Here is a 20,097-nt window from a genome sequence, read left to right as displayed (position 1 = left end):
TTGTATTTCCATATGCCATGAAAATTAATTATTAAGCAGTTAAACTAGAACTCCAGCCAAACCTATTTTCTCGGTTTTTAATAGAGCCAGAAATGCTGTCACTGTTAAAATTAGGGAGCTCTAATATCACGATTTGTTCTAGGGATCTATAAGAAAAGGGGGGCGCATAAAGGGTACCTGATGAATTTATAACAGATCAAAAAAGGGGAAAGGGGAAAAAAATGTTGGACTTCTCTGGTACAGAAGGAGGACTAATCGCATAGAAGTATCAAAGTTCATTGCAAAATGTGTTTAAAAAGTCATGAAACATTGCTCACAGTATCTCTCAAAAGTGAGTACACCCCTCACATTTTTTGTAAGTATTTTATTATCTTTTCATGTGACAACACTGAAGAAATGACACTTTGCTACAATGTAAAGTAGTCGGTGTACAGCTTGTAGAACAGTGTAAATTTTCTGTACCCTCCAAATAACTCCACACACAGCCAATGTCTAAACAGCTGGCAACAAAAGTGAGTACACCCTAAGTCAAAGTCCAAAATGGGCCCAAAGTGTCAATATTTTCTGTGGCCACCATTATTTTCCAGCACTGCCTTAACCCTCTCGGGCATGGAATTCACCAGAGCTTCACAGGTTGCCACGGAGTCCTCTTCCACTCCATGACGACATCACAGAGCTGGTAGATGTTAGACCTTGCTCTCCTCCCTCTTCCCTTTGAGGATGCTCAATAGGGTTTAGGTCTGAAGACATGCTTGGCCATTCTATCACCTTTACCCTCAGCTTCTTTAGCAAGGCAGTGGTCATCTTGGAGGTGTGTTTGGGGTAGTTATGTTGGAATACTGCCCTGTGGCCCAGTCACATCAAAACATAAAACCTTTTCAAGGGATACAGCGAAACCATTCGACCCTAGTATATGGGGAACGGTACTTCCTAATAGTGTATACACCATACGGTCAATTACCGACGAGGGAGCCTAAGCAACAATACCTTGTACAACAAACCAAAGAAAACAAAGGTACCGAGCTGGTCACCCTTGCAAGGAGTTGCAATGAAGGCTCAACACTGGTATAAATGCAAAAGCAATTTTATTGAAAAAGACAGACTGACTGGCAAACAAAATATCAGTCACTAAAAATGTGCAGCAGACTAATGGAAGACTTGTGCCACCGATGCTGCAAAATGAACCACATACACTGTCACTCGTATTGTGGCCCCGACCACACCACCCTGCTCTTCATACACAGCTGCCCCCAGACCGCCTCAAGAATTGCATTAGAGCATTGATGAATATTCAGTTTGAGTAACACTAGTTGTGTGCATTGCTTTATGGATGCAGGACAGTCTAAACTCATGGCCATAAATATTCAAAGGAAGCTGGCTTGGCTGGAAACAAGTTCATGCAAACAATTCAAGATGTACCATGTATATGGTGTATATCCAGTATAGCACATCCTTTGGAGCCGTGAAGTGTCCATACACCTTTTGGAGATTGATTGAAACAAGGGGGAGTTTTCATTAGTGTATCAAGAATGTTTTTAAAGGATGGCACCGTGCAGTCTAAAGTAAGTCCACTCCCCCTCAAAAAGTACACTATAGTATCAGTAAGGACAGTCGCCTTGTATAGCAGTAGGTTTCTGGACAGTGAGGTTCTGGGACAGTCCCTGCACAAGTTGGTATGGACAGAGTGAAGTCACCGTGGGGGTAGGAGTAGCAAGGTCCGCCGTGCTCTTCCATGACCCATACATGGGTCTGCTTGGCAAGTATAGGGACTCACTGTCACCGCTTCCGCGTCGGCTGCCGTATCCCATCTCAGTCACGTGATGTCCCGGAGTCCGGAAGAGTACACGGAAGTAGTCAGAAGAACGTGAAGCGCGGGGTGGAGTACAGTGCCAATGCATGATGACGGGGATCATGCTCTGCTTTAGTATGTCACAGTAAATGTTGCCATTTATGGTTCCCTCAATGAACTGCAGCTCCCCGGTGCCGGCAGCACTCATGCATCCCCATACCATGTCACTCCCACCGCAATCCTTGACTGTAGACAAAACACACTTGTCTTTGTACTCCTCCCCTGGTTGCTGCCACACACGCTTGACACCATCTCAACGAAATATGTTTTTATCTTGGTCTCATCAGACCTCAGGACATGGTTCCAGTAAGCCATGTCCTTAGGCTGCTTGTCATCGGCAAACTGTTTGCGGGCTTTCGTGTGCATTATCTTTAGAAGAGGCTTCCGTCAGGGACAACAGTCCATGCAGATCAATTTGATGCAGTGTGGGGCGTATGGTCTGAGCACTGACAGGCTGACACCTCACCCCTTCCACCTCTGCAGCAATGCTGGCAGTACTCATATGTTTATTTCCCAAAGACAACCTCTGGATTTGACGCTGAGCATGTGCACTAACCTTTGGTCAACCATGGATCAAGCCTACTTGGGTGCCCTCATTGTAAGCTGCTTGCTCTGGGGGCACTCAGCAAGAGCACCCTTGACTTGAACCCAGTGGTGCAAAACCACTGCAAAGAGCAGGTGATTATGACCTATTTAAAAAAAAAAAAAAAAAAACCTTTTAATATCAGTTTAATATAGATACTATGCAGAATAAGGGATTATAAATTGGTAATGGGTAAAGGTCAGTGGTAGGGCTCATACAGGCAATACTAGTGATTGGTCCTTTGGCATTCTGTTTGCCATTTTTTGGCACTATTTCTATAGTTCGACTTAACCTAGAAAGTGCCTTAGGCAAGTTATTTTGCTTATAAATACTACTTTAGGCTTCATGTTGGTCTTTGTAGAGTTCCTAGATTATAGTCCTGGCTGTACCTCCACTTGCTTTCAGATCAAGATTAAAGCATATCTAAACCCAAGAACAAAATAAGTGTGCTGCAGGTTTGAGAACCTTGAATGTGGTGGCTTCATTAGTTTTTTCACTTTCATTTTAACCCGAGAATCCTTGCTATGAAGTCCCTTTCTGTTCTAGAGTGACAACCTTACTGAACAGTATTGTCTTTTAGAATTGGAGGTGTTGGGATTACTTAACCACTTTACTACCGCTTACGGGAATACTACTGCGGCAGAGTGGCTCGTTCCCGTCCAGTCACGTAGTATTAACGTGACTGGACTCCTCCCCTTCTGGGCGGCGCTTGCGCGCCGCCGGAGGCTCGCTCCCGCTGTTTTCATTCACAGCGGGAGTCGGGCCAGGGGAGGAGCAGCGGCGATCGCCGCTGCTCTTACCCGATCGTCGGGGATCGAGTCTGGAGATCCGCCCGCTGTGTGTAAACACAGCGGGCGGATCTCCATAGTGACAGGGAGTGACAGATCGGACTGTTCAGCATAGCTGGACATCCGATCTGTCCATGAATCACATAGTCACCTCCCCCCCTACACGTCAGTAAGCACCAGGCATACATTAACCCCTCCCTCTCCAATAAAATTAACCCCTTCCCTGCCAGTGTCATTTTTACAGTAACAGTGCATATATATAGCACTGATTACTGCAGTAATGTCACTGGTACCCCCAAAAGTGTCAAAAATGTCAGTCAGGGGTCCGGTCTGTCCGCCGCAATGTCGCAGTCCCGCAAAAAAAATCGCAGATCGCCGCCATTACGCGTTAAAAAAAAAACACCAAAAATGACAGAAATCTTTCCCTTTGTTAGTAAACGCAATAACTTTTGCGCAAACCAATCAAAATACGCTTATTGCGATTTTTTTTACCAAACATATGTAGCATAAAACAAATTGGCAAAAAACTTTTAAAAAAATTGGTTTTTACATCTTTTTTGGGGGGAATTTCATATAAAAAAATGTGAAAAATATTGTTATTTTTTCAAAATAAACGCTCTTTTTTTGTTTATAGCGCAAAAAGTAAAAATCGCACAGGTGATCAAATACCACCAAAAGAAAGCTCTGTTTGTGGGAGAAAAAGGACGTAAATTTCGTTTGGGTACGGCGTTGCACGACCGCGCAATTGTCAGTTGAAGTCGCACAGCGCCGAATCGCAAAAAGTGGCCTGGACGGAAGACAGCAAAATCCTCCGGTTGTAAAGTGGTTAATGGTCCGTCCTCCTCTCATAATAGGAGAGGGGATTTGTAGTTCTCAGACAGGGTTAAGTACAAAATACTTGCCTTGCTTTTAGCTCCAGCAGGCCCTCCAGCACTGCAACCGATTCTCTGAAGCTGCTCTTTTAGTGACTGGCTCTGGTTGCACTCCAAGCCTACTTGACGTACAATACAGGGTTTGTCCCCATGTGTGATGCCCAGGGTCTGTCCATAGACTCCTGCTTTTGGCTATGGAGAAGAGTGCTGGAGTGAAGGATGAATGGTTTCATTTTCATGGAGTTGGGACTTCTAACCCTTCTCCTCTACATTCTAGTATAGAGTAGTGTACATTTATACATACACTGTAGAAGTGTATTAGGTAGATATCTATGGTTATACTATATTCTGCACCCTTCCTTTCCTACAACTGACATTGTGCTGGTCTTTTGACATCGGTGACAAGTTCTCGCTTTCTTTAGCGCTAGGAGCAATTTCAGCAGATCTATAGATTCCTGGCCAATCAGAATTCATATCTTTGGCCAGTTTTCTGGGTTTAGGGTCTTCAGCCATTTTTTAATATCCACACTGGGATGTTGTGAGTTGTGCATGTGCGGTAGTCAGTCCAAGCATGCACAGCTCAGTGCACACTGTAAAGAAGGAAGTTTTCAGATAGGTAAGTAAGAATTCTTAATTGCAGAAGAGACCTCCTGCCTTTTCACAAATTGTTTAATTACAATTTAATATTGAAGATCTTCATTTTCTTTACCAAATATATAGAGCATTTTTTTTTTTTTTACATCCCAAATAGGTATCCAACAGAAAAAAGTATGCTTTACTCTGCATACATTTAGTGTGACCTTTTGCTAGGCGCTTGTCATTTGACTAAATACCTTTTTTTTTTTTTTTTTCTTCTGCCGTAAGTTTGTGGAATTTAGCATATCAGGTACATCTGTTTTTCACATTAAATACAAATTGTACTGGCTTAAATTGTGCTAGCTAAACTGAAGAGTATATTCATACAGTCCTGCTCACAATTTTGCATACCCCTAGTCAAGTTTTTAGCATTTTAACCATTTCTTGCTGCACCAACGCCCTGAAACAGCCCACTTCATATGCCAAACCCCTAGACCTGCATTAAACTTGCTATGTTAGAGTCAATAAGTAGAGTCCCATGTAGATGAGCACACTATCCCCACTGTGATGGCAAGATGAATTCTGCATATTCGAAAATCCAAAAAAGTTGCATTCTTAAACCCAGAAGCTGCATAGTGTGTGATCTTGGACTTTTTCAAACTAAAACAAATGGAAGGCCAAATTCACATCTTCGTGGCTGGCTGCATCAAAAAAAAATAAAGGCTTTGGAGAGAGGTCATCACAATGTCCTGATCTTGTACATTCTTGAGTCACTTTAGGGAGATTTTAGAGATATAGTTCCCTGCTAGACCACAAAAGACGTTACAAGACCTGGAAAGTTTTTGCCACAAAGTGTAGCTTTACCACATGAGAAATGAAGATCTTGTCATAGATTCAAGCTGAAATTATGAGAACTAATGGTATGTGCTATGCTCCAAAGAAAAATCAACAATTTGAATCAAATTAAACAATGAAGAGATGATTTTGTCGAACCACTCAAAGCGTCATCTTACACATTCTCCCAGGGAAATGTTAACTCATGAGCACAACTGTATAAAATGATAAAGAACTAGAAGTAAACCTTTCATAAACCTGGGCAATGGCCACTGGTCATATTATGGAAAGGATAAGCATAGGTTGGCATCAGTAATCTTCAGATCCATGCTCTGGCTATAGGCAGCTGAAATGAAAGTTCTCTTCTTTCAAGCCTCTATTGGTCACTGAAGCCACCAATGACCTAAAAGAACGAATAGGACTCTGGGGGTTAATGTGCTTTTCGAGAAAAGTTTTTGGTTTCGGTCTCTAGATCTGCTAACAGTAAGGGCTCTTTCACACGGGCGTTCCGTATGTCCGTTTTTCATCCCATCCGTTTGCGGATGAAAAACGGACATAATGTATCTCTATGTAAATACGGATGTCAGCGGATGACCATCCGCTGACATCCGTTTTTCGTCAGTTAAGTTTTTTTGAACGGAAGAGAACCCTATTTTTTTCTTCTGTTCAAAAAACGGAACGCATGCAAAAAACGGATGTCAGTGGTGTTATCCGCTGACATCCGTATTTACATAGAGATACATTATGTCCGTTTTTCATCCGCAAACGGATGGGATGAAAAACGGACATACGGACCGGATGACACAAGTGTCATCCGTGTCCGTTTCAAAAAAAAAAAAAAAAAGGAACTGATTGGGTATAAAAAACTGAATGCCCGTGTGAAAGAGCCCTAACCCTTACTAATGTTTGATTTTATGGCGAGTAGAGCTGTTCTCTAACTTTTAATGTTTTACACCTGTATGATTTTTGGAACCATAGACCACATTGCTCTGTAATTTCATGGAAAGGTCTTTGATACTGGGGTTTTGTTATGTGAGGAGTTTAGAGGCACATGGTTATCAGGATTATCTTGGGTGGCTTACAGAGACAAGGAACTACTGACGCAAATGCAGCGTGATTTTTTTCCCCCTTTTCTGTAGGTTGATAGATACATATATTAAAAAAAAAAATGTTCCAGAATCAATGCAGCTGGCCATTGAAAGCAGTCTTTTTTTTTTTTTTTTTAACTGAAAGGAAAAAAAGGTTTTACAAAGCATCTTGCTGGTGTTACTGCTGAAGTAGAACGCTCTGGTTGAGAGGTTTTTGCTGCAACAGTGATTTTAAAAAATGATTGAGCATATTTATATATGTACTGTAGATTCAGCCATTCTAGTAATCTTGGGATGCAAAGACGTAGTTCTGCAGGTCATGGGTGACTTGTGTTCCTGTGTGAACTATGTTACTGGCAGTTGACACATCCCGTTTGGATTGAACCAATATTTGTATGACCAGTGCTGACCTGAGGCCGCTGGCACAGATCGTAGTAGATGTAGTGGAATGTGTGCCTTGTGTCTGAGTGCAGAATGTGGCAGACTAATGTTAGGACAGATTGTTCCAGTAAATATCCGGAGTAGACATAGGCCATCTGTAAACCTATATTATTTTTCTGACTTTCAGGCTCTACAGAGACTTGCAAGTCAATATCTTAAGAGAGACTGGCATCGTGGGAAGAATGAGACTCGGGAATGCAGGTATACGGGCCAGCTATAAATGATCTGTTAAGCCTTCAACCGTAGCCCAACAGTGTTTTCTAAGAAATGATCATCCAACACCGTTCATAAGTACAGAACAGTAAAAGCCATTTTCAACACTTTAGTTCCTTCAGATTAAAGAACCTGAAAGCTGAATTGTTGGCAAAAACTATATTGTGGCTAAAAGATAGGTACCAATCTTACCTCTTTATGTGGGCTCGACTTGTAGCTGATGCTTTTTTCTTAAAAAGTTACTTTTTGGTAACAAGCGAATGCGCCAAAAAGTTATTAAATTTTTTTTCTTTTTTTTTTTTTTTATTCCTACACCCTAGCCTTAACTCAGTTATGTATACCTATGAAACTTTAAGAGCCTAATTCATGTTAAAATAAAGGCCTTTTACCCTTTCTAGCCTCCTAACATAATCCAGTCTAATCCCCCCCCCCCCCCAAACCCTCTATCTGGGGGCCTCCTCTAGTGTTGGGGGCATAAAATTGTTTGCAGTGTTGGCTGCTCCTATATAGTAACTCCCATGGAATTTGTGGAAATGTGCATGTGATCAGCACAAGGCCAATCTGTACAGTCCAGACAGATAGTCAGGTCGTGCCTCCTCAGGAAAATATGGGAGAATGAAAACGCCTCCTACAAGCTTTAACCAGACACTGATAGAAGTCCCAAAACTGCTGTATACTGCTGATGAGAAAAGGGATTTAGCAGTTATTTACTAAAATTATTGCATTTACATGTTCTGTGTATTGTGGGAAACCAGCTATAATGAATGCAGGGTACTAGGTTTAGTAACACTATACATGTGGTGGCTGCCTTAGTTTTCTTTTCAGGCTTTTCCCCTTTATTTTCATATAGTGATCTGGCCAATAACACGCTTATCTACTACTGGAGAAAAATGGCTGCTTTTTCAATCTGGAAAGAGGGTAGTGTTTAGACTAGCAGATTTATGATGACCTTCACTTAGACTGGACTACCAGGTTAAAGTTGAACTCCACTAACACTTTTTAGGCAGTTACAGCAATGTGTGTGTGTGTTTTTTTTTTTTAACATAAATTTTAATACAATCTGACCATTGTAGGCACCCATGTCAGTGGAAAATAGTTTGTCACAACCCTCTAACTGCCCCTTTTGTTGAGCTGCTTGGTCTGATAAGGAAAGTCGAAACTTAAAAGGGGAAAATAAAAGGAAAGCCTAACAAAAACAAATGCAGCCATCACATTGAAGAATTAGAAAACTGCACTATAATACCAATCAATACCCCTTAAAGCCCAGTTCACTTTGCCACAACTTCAAAGTCCACATCCCAGTGCGATTTCAGCACAACTTGCACGCAACTTTTTAAACAGAAGTTAATGCAAGTCGTGCCGAAGTCGGACCAAAAGTAGTGCAGGAACCGGTTTCTAATTTTGGGCGACTCAAGTCGCAGCAATTAGAACGGTTCCATTGCACTTATTGGAGTGCGACTTGTGAAGCAACATGCTCTCAAAGTCGGAGCGCATGTCGCACCAGTGTGAACGGTGTGTTAATCTGTCTTGGTACAAATCTCCTGCATGTTGTGCAGATTTGATTTAATTACATTGCGTAGAGCTGTTACTCTCCAATCCACAACCTACATTTGCGAGGAGAGATCAGGTGATCTTATTAGTAAGCTTCTTTTCCTTTACGGTCCCAGTCACTGTTGGTTGCTTGTATTACTTTCACTGCATTGAAGGGGAAATGGTCAGGGCTGTGGTAACTGGCATGGGTGTCTGGATTATAGAAGATGGCTGTTCTGTTTTTTTTTCTATTTAGTCAAGTAAAGCTGGCCATAGATGGAACACATTTTTTTGCAGGAAATTCCTGCCGAGGAGCCATTGTGTTCTTCTGCCCGGTTGTCCCTGCCAGGAGAACAGTGATTACTGCTAGCGGCTATAACTGCTAGCAGTAATCGCATGTAAATTCAGACAGGCTGGTTGTGCCGAAGTTGATCTATCAACTTTGGTACATTTAGCCTGCCCATGGTTCAAATCTCGGGTGGTCCCTGTTGAACCAGCGGAGATTTAAATCATCTATGGACGGCTTTAGGCCTTACCATGAATGAGTTAAGTATGCAAAATACATTTTTAGTAGTTAAACCTAGTTTGTCATTTGAAATGTTTTGTTGTAACATTTATTTTGGCTGTCTTGCTTGTAAGAGATGTATGCACTTGGCAGCAGACAGTGGCATAATCAAGCAGTAAATGGATGCTTTGTACTTTGGCCGACAGATAAATCTGGCAAACACTGATCTTGTAATGACAATCCGTCATAACACTAGTGAAAGCAGCAGAGGAAATTTTTATTTGTTGTGTAAAGAGAAAGCAGAAGAATACAAAGCTGCTGGTTTCAATTAAGATTTCGCAAGAATGATGAATCATATGTCACTAACTTTTGCTTCTTATCTTGGTAATGATTCTTTATATATGGAGATATTTTGTGAGGGTAAATGTAAAACACCAGAGTTTCTAGTTGTGAAAATTTTGGCCATTCCCGATGAACCAGATAAAACTCACTGTGGGTGATTGTCTGTCTGCCAACTCCCACCCAAAATCCTTCAATTGGGATATTGAAATTGCTGGGTAGAAACATTTTAATCAAACAGCAACTGTATCCAATCAGATAGCAGTCTTTCAGTGGGTAAAATGGTAATGCCACATCCCAGTTAAACAGATTTATAAACAATAAATTGGATTTTTGAGGTATCCTCACATTAATAAGGCAGCAAAGTATCCCACTTATTGTCAGGGCCAACTTTTTGTGCAGTATGGGTGCACAAAAGCAACAATGCTGGGGACTGTATTAGGCACTGTGGCATTGCAGAGATTACAGCAGAAAGGGTCAGGAGATAGCGATGGTGGGCTTTATGTATTCACTACAGTTTGACTATTGTACTCTGATTATGTCAATCTAAAGTGTACCAAAACGCATTAGGATAATCTAGGAAAGGATGGACTAAGGTTGTGCGGATCCCATGGAGGAAACTGGTAAATTCCATATAAAAACAAATGTATGTATACTATCTGCTGCTGAGCCACACAATGGATTCTGCTGTCATCTATGAAATGTGCTCTTCTGCTGTGGTTTTATTTTTTTATATAAGCTGCCAAAACTGACTGATTTGAAAAAGCCAAGACATGATATCATAAAACTGGGGCTAAAACAGAAACTAAGGAGCAGTGAAGTTGTTTTTAGTTGGCAGCACATGGCCCCTAGAGGATTTACAATTGTAATAGATCACATATGTTTGGAAAATTGAGGGAAAAGCATAGTAATTAAAGGAGATCCCCACTAAATACTATCCACATTTACACTTTGGTTAATACTTATTCTGGTTCAGAAAAGCAACCCTTTCTGTGTTCATTTCTTGAATGGTCAGATGCGTAAAAGGACAAAACAGGAAAGTTACAAATATAGCTGTCCCTTCTCCTCATGTATTGGCTCAATATGATACCCTGCAAAAGTAAGATGAGCTATGAGCACAATATAACAGAGTTCACACAAAAATAAGCCTATGATATTTTATATTCATACTAAAGGTAACCATATGGGAAATGTATTGATTGGCATTGCTCCCATTCCTTCATAAACTCTTAATTGCTTGGCTGTCATGCTGATGCATTCACATCAGTGCTTTTTAAATCCTCGACCTGGAACAAGTACAGTGCCTTGAAAAAGTATTCACACCCCTTGAAATGTTCCACATTTTGTCATGTTACAATGAAAAACGTAAAAAAATGTTTATGGGATTTTGTGATAGACCAACGCAAAGTGGCACATAATTGTGAAGTGGAAGGAAAATGATAAATGGTTTTCAAAATGTTTTACAAATTATCTGAAAAGTGTGGCATGCATTTGTATTCAGCCCCCTGAGTCAATAATTTGCAGAACCACCTTTCCCTGCAAATACAGCTGCTAGTAGTCTTTTTTAGGTATGCCTCTACCAGCTTTGCACAGAGTGAAATGTTTGCCCATTCTTTGCAAAATAGCTCAAGCTCTGTCAGATTTGATGGAGAGCGTCTGAACAGCAATTTTCAAGTCTTGCCACAGATACTAAATTGGATTTAGGTCTGGACTTTATACCATCTGGGCCAGGGGCCTTGTTTGGTAGGGAGTTTATTGCTAGACAGATTTCAGACAGACTAAATGGTTCGTTCAGGTCTAGCAATTGCATGCATGATAAGGAGGGAAGGTTGATGTTTCAAGAAGGCATTTATTCGATCTGGGTTGAGTGGTGGCGTTGCCATCCTTGATGTTATATAATGGGTTGTATTAGATGCTAATGGTGTCTGCAATTTTCTGGGGGTCGATTAAATTTGGACCTGGTTTTAGGGTGGATTAAGAAGGGTATTATAGTTTTACATCTCGCACCCCTTAGAAGAGCAGCCATAAGTTTGCCTGCTTTGTTGCTAGTGTTGTATATGGCAAGCAGTTTCCGTTGTGATTTTTCATAGGATTCTAACAGGAGGATTCTAAGCTCATGGAGAGAGAGAAGCTGCATTTTTTGATTATGCGGTCAGGCTTCAGTTCCTCTATTTTAGCAATAGAAAAAAGTAGATGGTCAAGGTGCTGCATCCTCCTATTAGCTTGTGAGCTCATTTGGATTAGTATCCCCCTGATAAACACTTTGTGCATATTCCATGAGGTTGCAGAATCCTGTATGGAGCCCATACTGTGCTGGAAATATGCTTCCAAATGCTTCTAAAGGTTCTCAGGAGTATGAATGTGTTGGCTCGCTATATTTTAGGGGTGGAAGAGCGAGTGGTCTCATTGATCTGCTTGTGGGAGCATGGTCGGACCATGAGATGGTAGAGATCTTAGAGCCACTCGTTGCTTGGAGTAACCATTTGTCCACTAGGAAAAAGTCAATATGCGAGTATGAGTTGTGCGTTGTTGAGAAAAAGGTGTAATCCCGTTCCTGTGGATGGTGACCTCTCCAAATGTCAGTTTGTTAAAATGAAGACCTTTGGCCATAGGGGATTGAAGTCTTGGGTGTGAGGAGGAGTCTAGGTGGTAGTCGGGAACTATGTCGAAGTCCCCGCATAGTAGGACTTGCCCCTTTATTGGAGTCGCCATACTGTCATGAAGTGTATTTGTCGAGAATCGGGGGCATAGAGGGAGATCTGAGTATATGTGACACTGTCAATCTTGCAGATTCGATTAAAATTTTATATAGCGATTGTTTGGGTCCAGGCTGCAGTCTGGATGCTGAAAGGTGACCGTGTCCCTTATTGCTATGAGCACTTTTTTTTTTTTTTTTTTTTGTCTCGTGGCTAATGTCCATAAAGCTGTGTGAAAAACCATAACTGAACAAGACAAACAAAATGAGGACAGTGGTGGTATAAGTCGTAATGTTGCCACTTTTGGTAACTATCTGGGGTATAGTCCATATGGCCAAGGCAGAGACATTAAATGGCAATATCTGGAGCAAAGGGCTGTTGCAGTTGATGCTTGCGATGGTGTAGGGACCCAACGCAAGATTATCTGTTCCTGTGCTGGGGTTTGGGGGAGAATTTGTGCCAGGGGGACGATACTTTCCTGGAGGTTTGTGTGGTCGCTTGAGGTGGTTCGGGTATGATGCCCTAGGAGTAAAGTAGAGCGATGCCTTTACTCAGAGGTGACATTGTGCGATACTCAATTTTCAATAAGCTTGGTGGGATTACCCCATTTGTAGGGAAAGTTGTGATTGCTGCAAACTTTAGTCACCTGTGACGAGTTGTCTTTGTGTCTAAGGTATATTTGGAGAGGTCTGCGTACATTTGGATATTTGCATAGGGAGCTAGAAAGTTGACCTAGAGATCTGGGATTAGCAAGGAGCTGCTTTTATGTGGAATAAATGGATGCACATGATGACATTGTAGGTTGTTTTCTGGCTAGTGCGGTGGCTTGGGTAGGCGATGAATGCAGTCAATGGTCTGGCTTGCGGAGTCGTCTAAGGAAATGGAGTGCTAAACATTTCTTTGGGTACTGCAAAAGGTCACCAGGTTGAACAGATTCTGGGACTCCTGCAACTTTAAACTACGCCATGACCTATCTTCAAGGTTTGCTATTTTTGCTTTCATCCTCTTCTCATCGTGGGCATTCACCAAATCATTTGTGGTAGTCATGTCTCCCATAAAATTCTCTTAACTGTCACCAATCGAGTTTAGTTCAGAGGAGAATTTGTGGGTCAGTGTGGTAAAATCGGCATGGAGGGAGTTCTGCAGTGAAAGGAGCATATCTTTTTAAGAGTGTGTCCATCACCAGCTGATTATTGGTAGGGAATGAGCAGTGGGGAAAGTGTACTGTGTTCATTCAGCTGCAGCATGGCTCACCTGATTATCCTGCAGGCTGTCATCCATTCTCATTCTGGTCTTGCCTGGGCTAGCACAAAGATGACCAGGCGATGGGGGGGGGGGGGGGAGCTTGGTGAAGCATGTTCACCGCGGGATCCTTCAGGACCAGGCTGATCTTCAGACTGATCTGTGTAGTGGCCTGTGTGGAGAGGAGGAGGCAGGGGCCGGAGTGGCAGCGCCATCTTTTCAACCTCCCCATGCTGGCTGGAAAAAAGCGGTTAGTTTCTGAGGGTGGCTGTAATCCCTCTGTTTTCGGGACATTGCAGCTGTGTGCCAAAGGACTTTGTGCAAATGTGGAGGTGGTGTGGGTGGTCGGGTCTCCCGAGTGGCATTTATAGCCCTGTTGGCTCAGCTCTTATGCTGCTATCTGGTTCTCATGCTGGCCACACCCCTTTTAGGTATGGACTTTACCTTTGATATTCTAACACACGAATATGCTTTTATCGAAAACATTCCATTGTAGCTCTGGCTGTATGTTTAGGCTCGTCGTCCTGCTGGAAGGTGAACCTCCGCCCCAATCAAGTGTTTTGCATACCCTAACAGGTTTTCCTCTAAGATTGCCCTAGATTTGGCTCCATCCATGTTCCCATCAACTCTGACCAGCTTCCCTGTCTCTGCTGAAGAAAAGCATCCCCACAACCTGATGCTGCCACCACCCATGTTTTCCGGTGGAGATGGTGTGTTCAGGGTGATGTGCTGTTAGTTTTCCATCACATATAGCATTTGGCTTTTAGGCCAAAAAGTTAAATTTTGGTCTCCCCTGACCAGAACACTTTCTTTCCACATGTTTGCTGTGTCCCCCACATGGCTTCTCGCAAACTGCAAACAGGACTTCTAATTGCTTTCTTTTTGCCACTCTTCCATAAAGGCTAGATCTGTGGAGTTCATGACTAATCCTTTTCCTGTGGACAGATTCTCCCACCTGAGCTATGGATTTCTGCAACACCTTAAGAGTTACCATGGGCCTCTTAGCTGCTTCTTTTGATTAATGCTTTCCTTGCTCGACCTGTCAGTTTAGGTGGACAGCAATGTCTTGGTAGGTTTGTAGTTGTGCCATACTCTTTCCACTTTTGGATGATGGATTGTGCTCCGTGAGATGGTCAAAGCTTGGGATTTATTTTTAAACATCTCCACAGCTTTATGCCTGGCCTGTCTGGTGTGTTCCTTGGCCTTCATGATGCTGTTTGTTCACAAAGGTTCTCTAAGAAACCTCTGAGGGCTTCACAGAACAGCTGTATTTATACTGAGATTAAATTGCACACAGGTGTACTCCATTTACAAATTAGGTGACTTCTGAAGGCAATTGGTTCCACTAGATTTTTAGTTAGGGGTATCAGAGTAAAGTGGGCTGAATACAAATGCACACCACACATTCCAGATATTTATTTGTAAGAAAATTTGAAAACCACTTTCTTCCACTTAACAATTATGTGCCACTCTGTGTTGGTCTGTCACATAAAATCCCAATAAAATACATTTACGTTTTTGGTTGTAACATGACAAAATATGGAAAATTCCAAGGGGTATGAATACTTTTTCAAGGCACTGTATAGACCAGGAATTTCTACACGCCTTGACAGCATGCATGTTCAGTAATAGTCAGGCAACAAGCAATTTTTATTTTGTTTGTCTAGTTTTTTATTACAGATATACCTGTGTGTTCTCTCTCCTCTGTAGGAGTGTTTCTTCTGTGTGGAAGTCTATGATGGAGGGGACTATTTTTATTGGACAGACACGAATCACTGCAGCTGATAATTATAAGAATGTCACTGCTGAAGCGAATAAAACTGTTCGAACTGCAAAGGAGCATCTCCTGAAGAAGGTAAATGCAAAATTGCTGGTCTTATAAGTGAGCAACGAATTACTTCAAAACAAAACCATGTCATCTAGGGAATAGTATTCAGATTTTTTTTTATGTCAGAACGTACCATATAACGTGAAATGATATAGGATTCTAACTGCTCAATAGTCCTGGGTCTTTATATCGTATTTCTAGTTTTAAAATGCGCAACGTACTTTCAATTAGTGAAAGGTCTGGACTGCAGACAGGCCAGTTAAGCACCTGAAATCTTCTACTAAGAAGCGATGTTGTCATAGATTCAGTATGTGGTTTAGCATTGTCCTGCTGAAATATGCAAGGCCTTCCCTGAAATGTCCTCTGGATGGGAGCATATGCTGCTCTAAAACCTGGATATATCTTTCAGCATTGACTGTGCCTTTTCAAATGTGCAAACTGCCCATTCCATACCCACTGATGCACTTCAATGCAAGCTTTTGAACGAAGCGCTGATGACAAGCTGGAAGATCCCTCTCCTATTTAGTCTGGAGGATGCGGCGCCCATGGTTGCTAATTTAAAAAATGTCATTTTTTTATTCATCTGACCACAGAATTATTTTCCCCTTTGCAACAGACCATTTTAAATGCGCTTTGGCCCAAAGAAGATGGCAGCGTTTCTGGATCATGTTCAGATATGGCTTCTTTGCATGATAGAGGTTTACCTTGCATTTTTAAGTGTTACAGCGGGCAAGTCCATGCAGTGATATCGATCACAGGTATCCAGTATTGTTTCAGGCTTGTCCCTTGCACACAGATTTCTCTAATTCTATGAATCTTTGGATATTCTGTACTAGATTGTATGTCTTTGCAAATTTAAGTTGAGAAAAATTCTGAAATTGTTCAATTTTTAGATGCTGCTTTTCTGACTGGTGACCCTCTACTCATCTTACCTCTGAGACATTCTGACTCTGATGCTCTTTTTATACCATGTTACTGGCATGTTGCCAATTTAGTGTTCCCAAACCCAGGACCCTGCATTCACTATATCTGATCTCCCACAGTACATGGGAATGCAATTATTTTAGTAAATATAAACTGCTAAATACCTATTCATCAGCAGTTAGAGCAGTCTTGTGACTTCTAGGAGTGTCTGGTTAAAGCTTGTAGGAGGAATTTTCATTCTCCCATGATTGACCTATGAGAAAGCAGGACCCCTGACCCTCTGTCTGGACAGTGCTGATTGGCCCTGTGCTGATCACACGCACTCTCCCAAGGAAAGAAAAACTCTAGCAATACACACCAAACTGGGCATGTGCAGCCTGTCCTCTGGCTCTGTAAATGTCAGGAAATATATTGTCAGTGGAAGGAGATGGTCAAAGAAGACCGGATCGAACAGCCTTTTTACACAATGCAGATGATTAACCCTTTAAGTTCCACAGTGAGTATAACAAGCATGCTTTACTGCATATAAAGACTGATTTTACGGTTGTGGGTTTAGTAACACTTTAGTTGCAAAATGTTCTTCCAGCTCTTGTTAGTACCACGCTGTCAGCTTTTTGTTGCCCTTTACCAACTTTTTCTTAAAATGGGCCATTTTTTCAGTTTAAACATTCATATGTTTTCTATTGTGAATAAAACATGTTTTTTTAGATTTGCAAATTACAGGCGGCCCCCAGGTTACAAACGGAGAGAGACAATAGGAAGTGAGGAGAAATCTAGCTCTAGAAAGGGAAATTCATTCCTGTAAGTGCCGGTTCACACTAGGACGACTTGTCGGGCGACTTGGTCAGCCTGGCAAGTCGTGCATGGTCGCTCCCACTGTGTAGTACAGAAGCCGTTCTAATAGGAGCGACACAAGTCGCTCCGACTTAGAAAAAGGGTCCTGTACTACTTAGGGGCGACCTGGAGGCGACTTGCATTGACTTCCATTATGTGAAGTCCGTGCAAGTCGCGCTGCACGCGACTTCACAGGTCGCCCCCTAAGTCGGAGCGACCTAATGTGAACGGGGACTAAGAGTTTTCATGGGAAAAAGCTGTCTCCATTGAGGCTTTATCACCAATCCTTGTTTCCACAACAACCCAAAATATTCAAAATACAGTGGTCATATGGACAGAGTGAGGGGATATCTTATAACCAGGGGTACAGAGAGCAAAACAAATGGTACAGGGGTGGTAACCCTTTTCTATGCTATCCAAAAAACCTAAAAATTATTTTTGGCTGGAGCAACTCCTGTTGCGACTTACAAACCAATTTGACTGAAGACCCGGGGACCACCTGCATTGCATTCTGTTGTGTAGATTTTTGTGTTCAACCTTTGCAATTGGGGTTGTAGTCCTTTTTTTTTTTTTTTTTTTTTTTTTTTTTTTTTTTTTTACATTTTCGAATGAGGCGCCTTGAGATTGTGCAGAATTTTTACAGGTGCTCTGCCTGAAAAGCTTGAGCGAAACACTGATATTTTTGAATTGCAACAAGTAGAGGAGGCAACTAGGTTTCCTGTACATGGCTTCTAATAAGTATTGTGGTGATTGCAGAGTATTGAACAGCTTGTGAAAGTACAGAATGAATTACTGGAAACTGTGAAAGAAGTCAGCAAAACTAAGAAGCGCTATGTCCAGTTGGAGCGTGTCAGCGAGGTGGCTAAAGAGAAGGCAGCGGACACCGAGGCCAGGTGAGAACTTTTAGACATTGGAAGAGGATATTAAGGAAGATAATTCTTTATTGGTCTGCAAGCAAACTGGGCTAATTGGGTAGCTAAGGGCCCTGCTAAGCACTCCTCCATATTTGTAAGTAATGCATGGTCTATAGGTATGTTGTGGTAATTCGATAATGCAGCGGATCATTTCTAGTATAACAGCTCTGGTGGATATTAAAGTGTAATTTCAGTCAAACCTGAAGTAAGCCTAAATCTTCTCCCACCCATATTTCAGCCTATTCTATTGACCTCGTAAAAGGAAAGATATCTATGCTTGCCTTTTCTGAAGTCACTTCAGTCAGGTCACATGATCAGGCTTAGTGTAGAGGACTGCTGCCCAATAGTAAACCAATGGGTGATATCGCACAGGCTCTCTCTACAATGCAGCTGCTGAAGAGATTGTGTGACTGGACCAGAGCGACTTCAGAATAGTAAGTATAGGCATTTCCTTTTACAGGGTAAATAGAATAGGCTGTAATGTTCTGGTACCCTTATTCCACTTTCCATTCCATGTATGCGTCCCACCATTCTCTTCTGGTAGGTGCGCATACACCTTTAAGACCGATGCTGTCATCACTGAGCGCCGCAGAGCGGCTATTTCAACCGCCGGCGTTCTCACTCACATGTTCGTTCAACCGTCATGGTTGGATTGTCCCTGTCTGAAGTCAGCATACCAGATGTTACTCGCTCCTGTATCTCGCTACCTGAACTTGTTTCATATCTGATCCTGTGTCTCGCCACCCGATCACTCCCGGCATGCTGCTTTCACCCTTCACTCTTCAACCTGCCTTGCATCTATGCTTACAAGCGTGTCTCGCTGTGGAACCTCGCTACAGATCCCTGTATCTCGCTACCAGGATCACTTCCTCATCACCGGACCCTTCTACTACTATACTATAGTGATAAGTACCCCGCAGGGGAAACCTCCATAACTTACACTACTACTATTGCATTAAGGACTGTTACTACCTATCCATACTATCCTATCATCTGCACTGTTACATAGATTGCTAGCTCTTGAGACTACTACCATCTATCATCTGCACTGCTGCATAGATTGCTAGCTCTCCTGTCTACTACTATCTATCCTTGCACTGGGTTAGTCTATCCTGTATTTGTCATCTGCTGTCCTCACCACCTGTTAGCATACTCGATACTAACCTATCTGCATTCCTAAATACCATCTTGAACTCTCCTGTACAAACCTATCAAGTGCTTACCATCCTTGTCACTGTTCACACCTGTCCCTTCAGCACATCACCTTCATACTATCATATACATCCTATCACTCCAGGAACATCTCATTGAGTGTGTATATATCTGTATGTTGAAGCTGACAGGCCCACGGTGATGAGTCCTGGAGAGTTGGATCTGGTATTCAACACATCTCTACATGACTACTGAGTGGAGATTTTGCAGCTGTAAATCCAGCCTATAACAAAAACGCAGGAGCGTTACATAGGCTTAGAATGGGTGTGGGGTAGATTTAGGCTTACTTGGGTTATGACTGGAAATAAGTGCTAGATCTTTACCCTCTTTTTGATCCTTCCCTTTTTCTACATAGAAAATTTAAGAGCCATATCCTGATGCTTCAGAGATAAGGAGGGAAATTATGTATGTCAGATATCCAAGGAAGCAGAGGCAGCTCTGACATTTGAGGGGATCATTGCATATTTAAGGTGGCCCTATTATTCACACTTCTCTTATAGCAACACTGCAGAAGCTAAGTCACAGTATTCCGAGTTGCATAAAAAAAAAAAATAGCTGCCTGAAAATAAAAGCTGCTGCTCCCATCCTGGGCAGTCTATTTTGAATGCTCTCTCTACCACTCATTAGAGATTGCAGAGTCTCTTGTCTAATTCTTGTCTCGCAGTCCTTCTCTGGGAGAAGTGGAGCAATGAACCTGTTATATGTAATCTATAAAGATCTTGAACCCAAGCATTGCAAGCTATACATATAAACAAGGTTTAGGGCTGGTTCATACCAAATTCAGTCCAGTGTGGTTTTTATGCTGCATAAAAAATGCATTGGCCGTGTT

The 20,097-nt window shown here is 42.0% G+C and overlaps 1 protein-coding gene across 2 annotated transcripts in view; it reads left to right on the top strand.

Moving 5' to 3' along the window:
• FCHSD1 (FCH and double SH3 domains 1) overlaps positions 1–20,097 on the top strand; it is a 196,590-nt gene that overhangs the window by 62,049 nt on the left and 114,444 nt on the right. The window contains exons 4-6 of one of the 2 annotated variants that reach the window (XM_082252778.1): positions 7,159–7,232; positions 15,267–15,411; positions 17,899–18,035. In XM_082252778.1, coding sequence (XP_082108904.1) covers positions 7,159–7,232; positions 15,267–15,411; positions 17,899–18,035 — 356 coding nt within the window. The remainder of the gene's footprint in view (positions 1–7,158; positions 7,233–15,266; positions 15,412–17,898; positions 18,036–20,097) is intronic. The other variant, XM_082252779.1, reaches the window with a different exon arrangement.

The sequence above is a fragment of the Pelophylax lessonae genome (genome assembly GCF_965119305.1).
Source record: "Pelophylax lessonae genome assembly, chromosome: 4".
Classification (NCBI taxonomy): Eukaryota; Metazoa; Chordata; class Amphibia; order Anura; family Ranidae; genus Pelophylax; species Pelophylax lessonae.
This window is presented reverse-complemented; position numbering and strand designations above follow the sequence as displayed.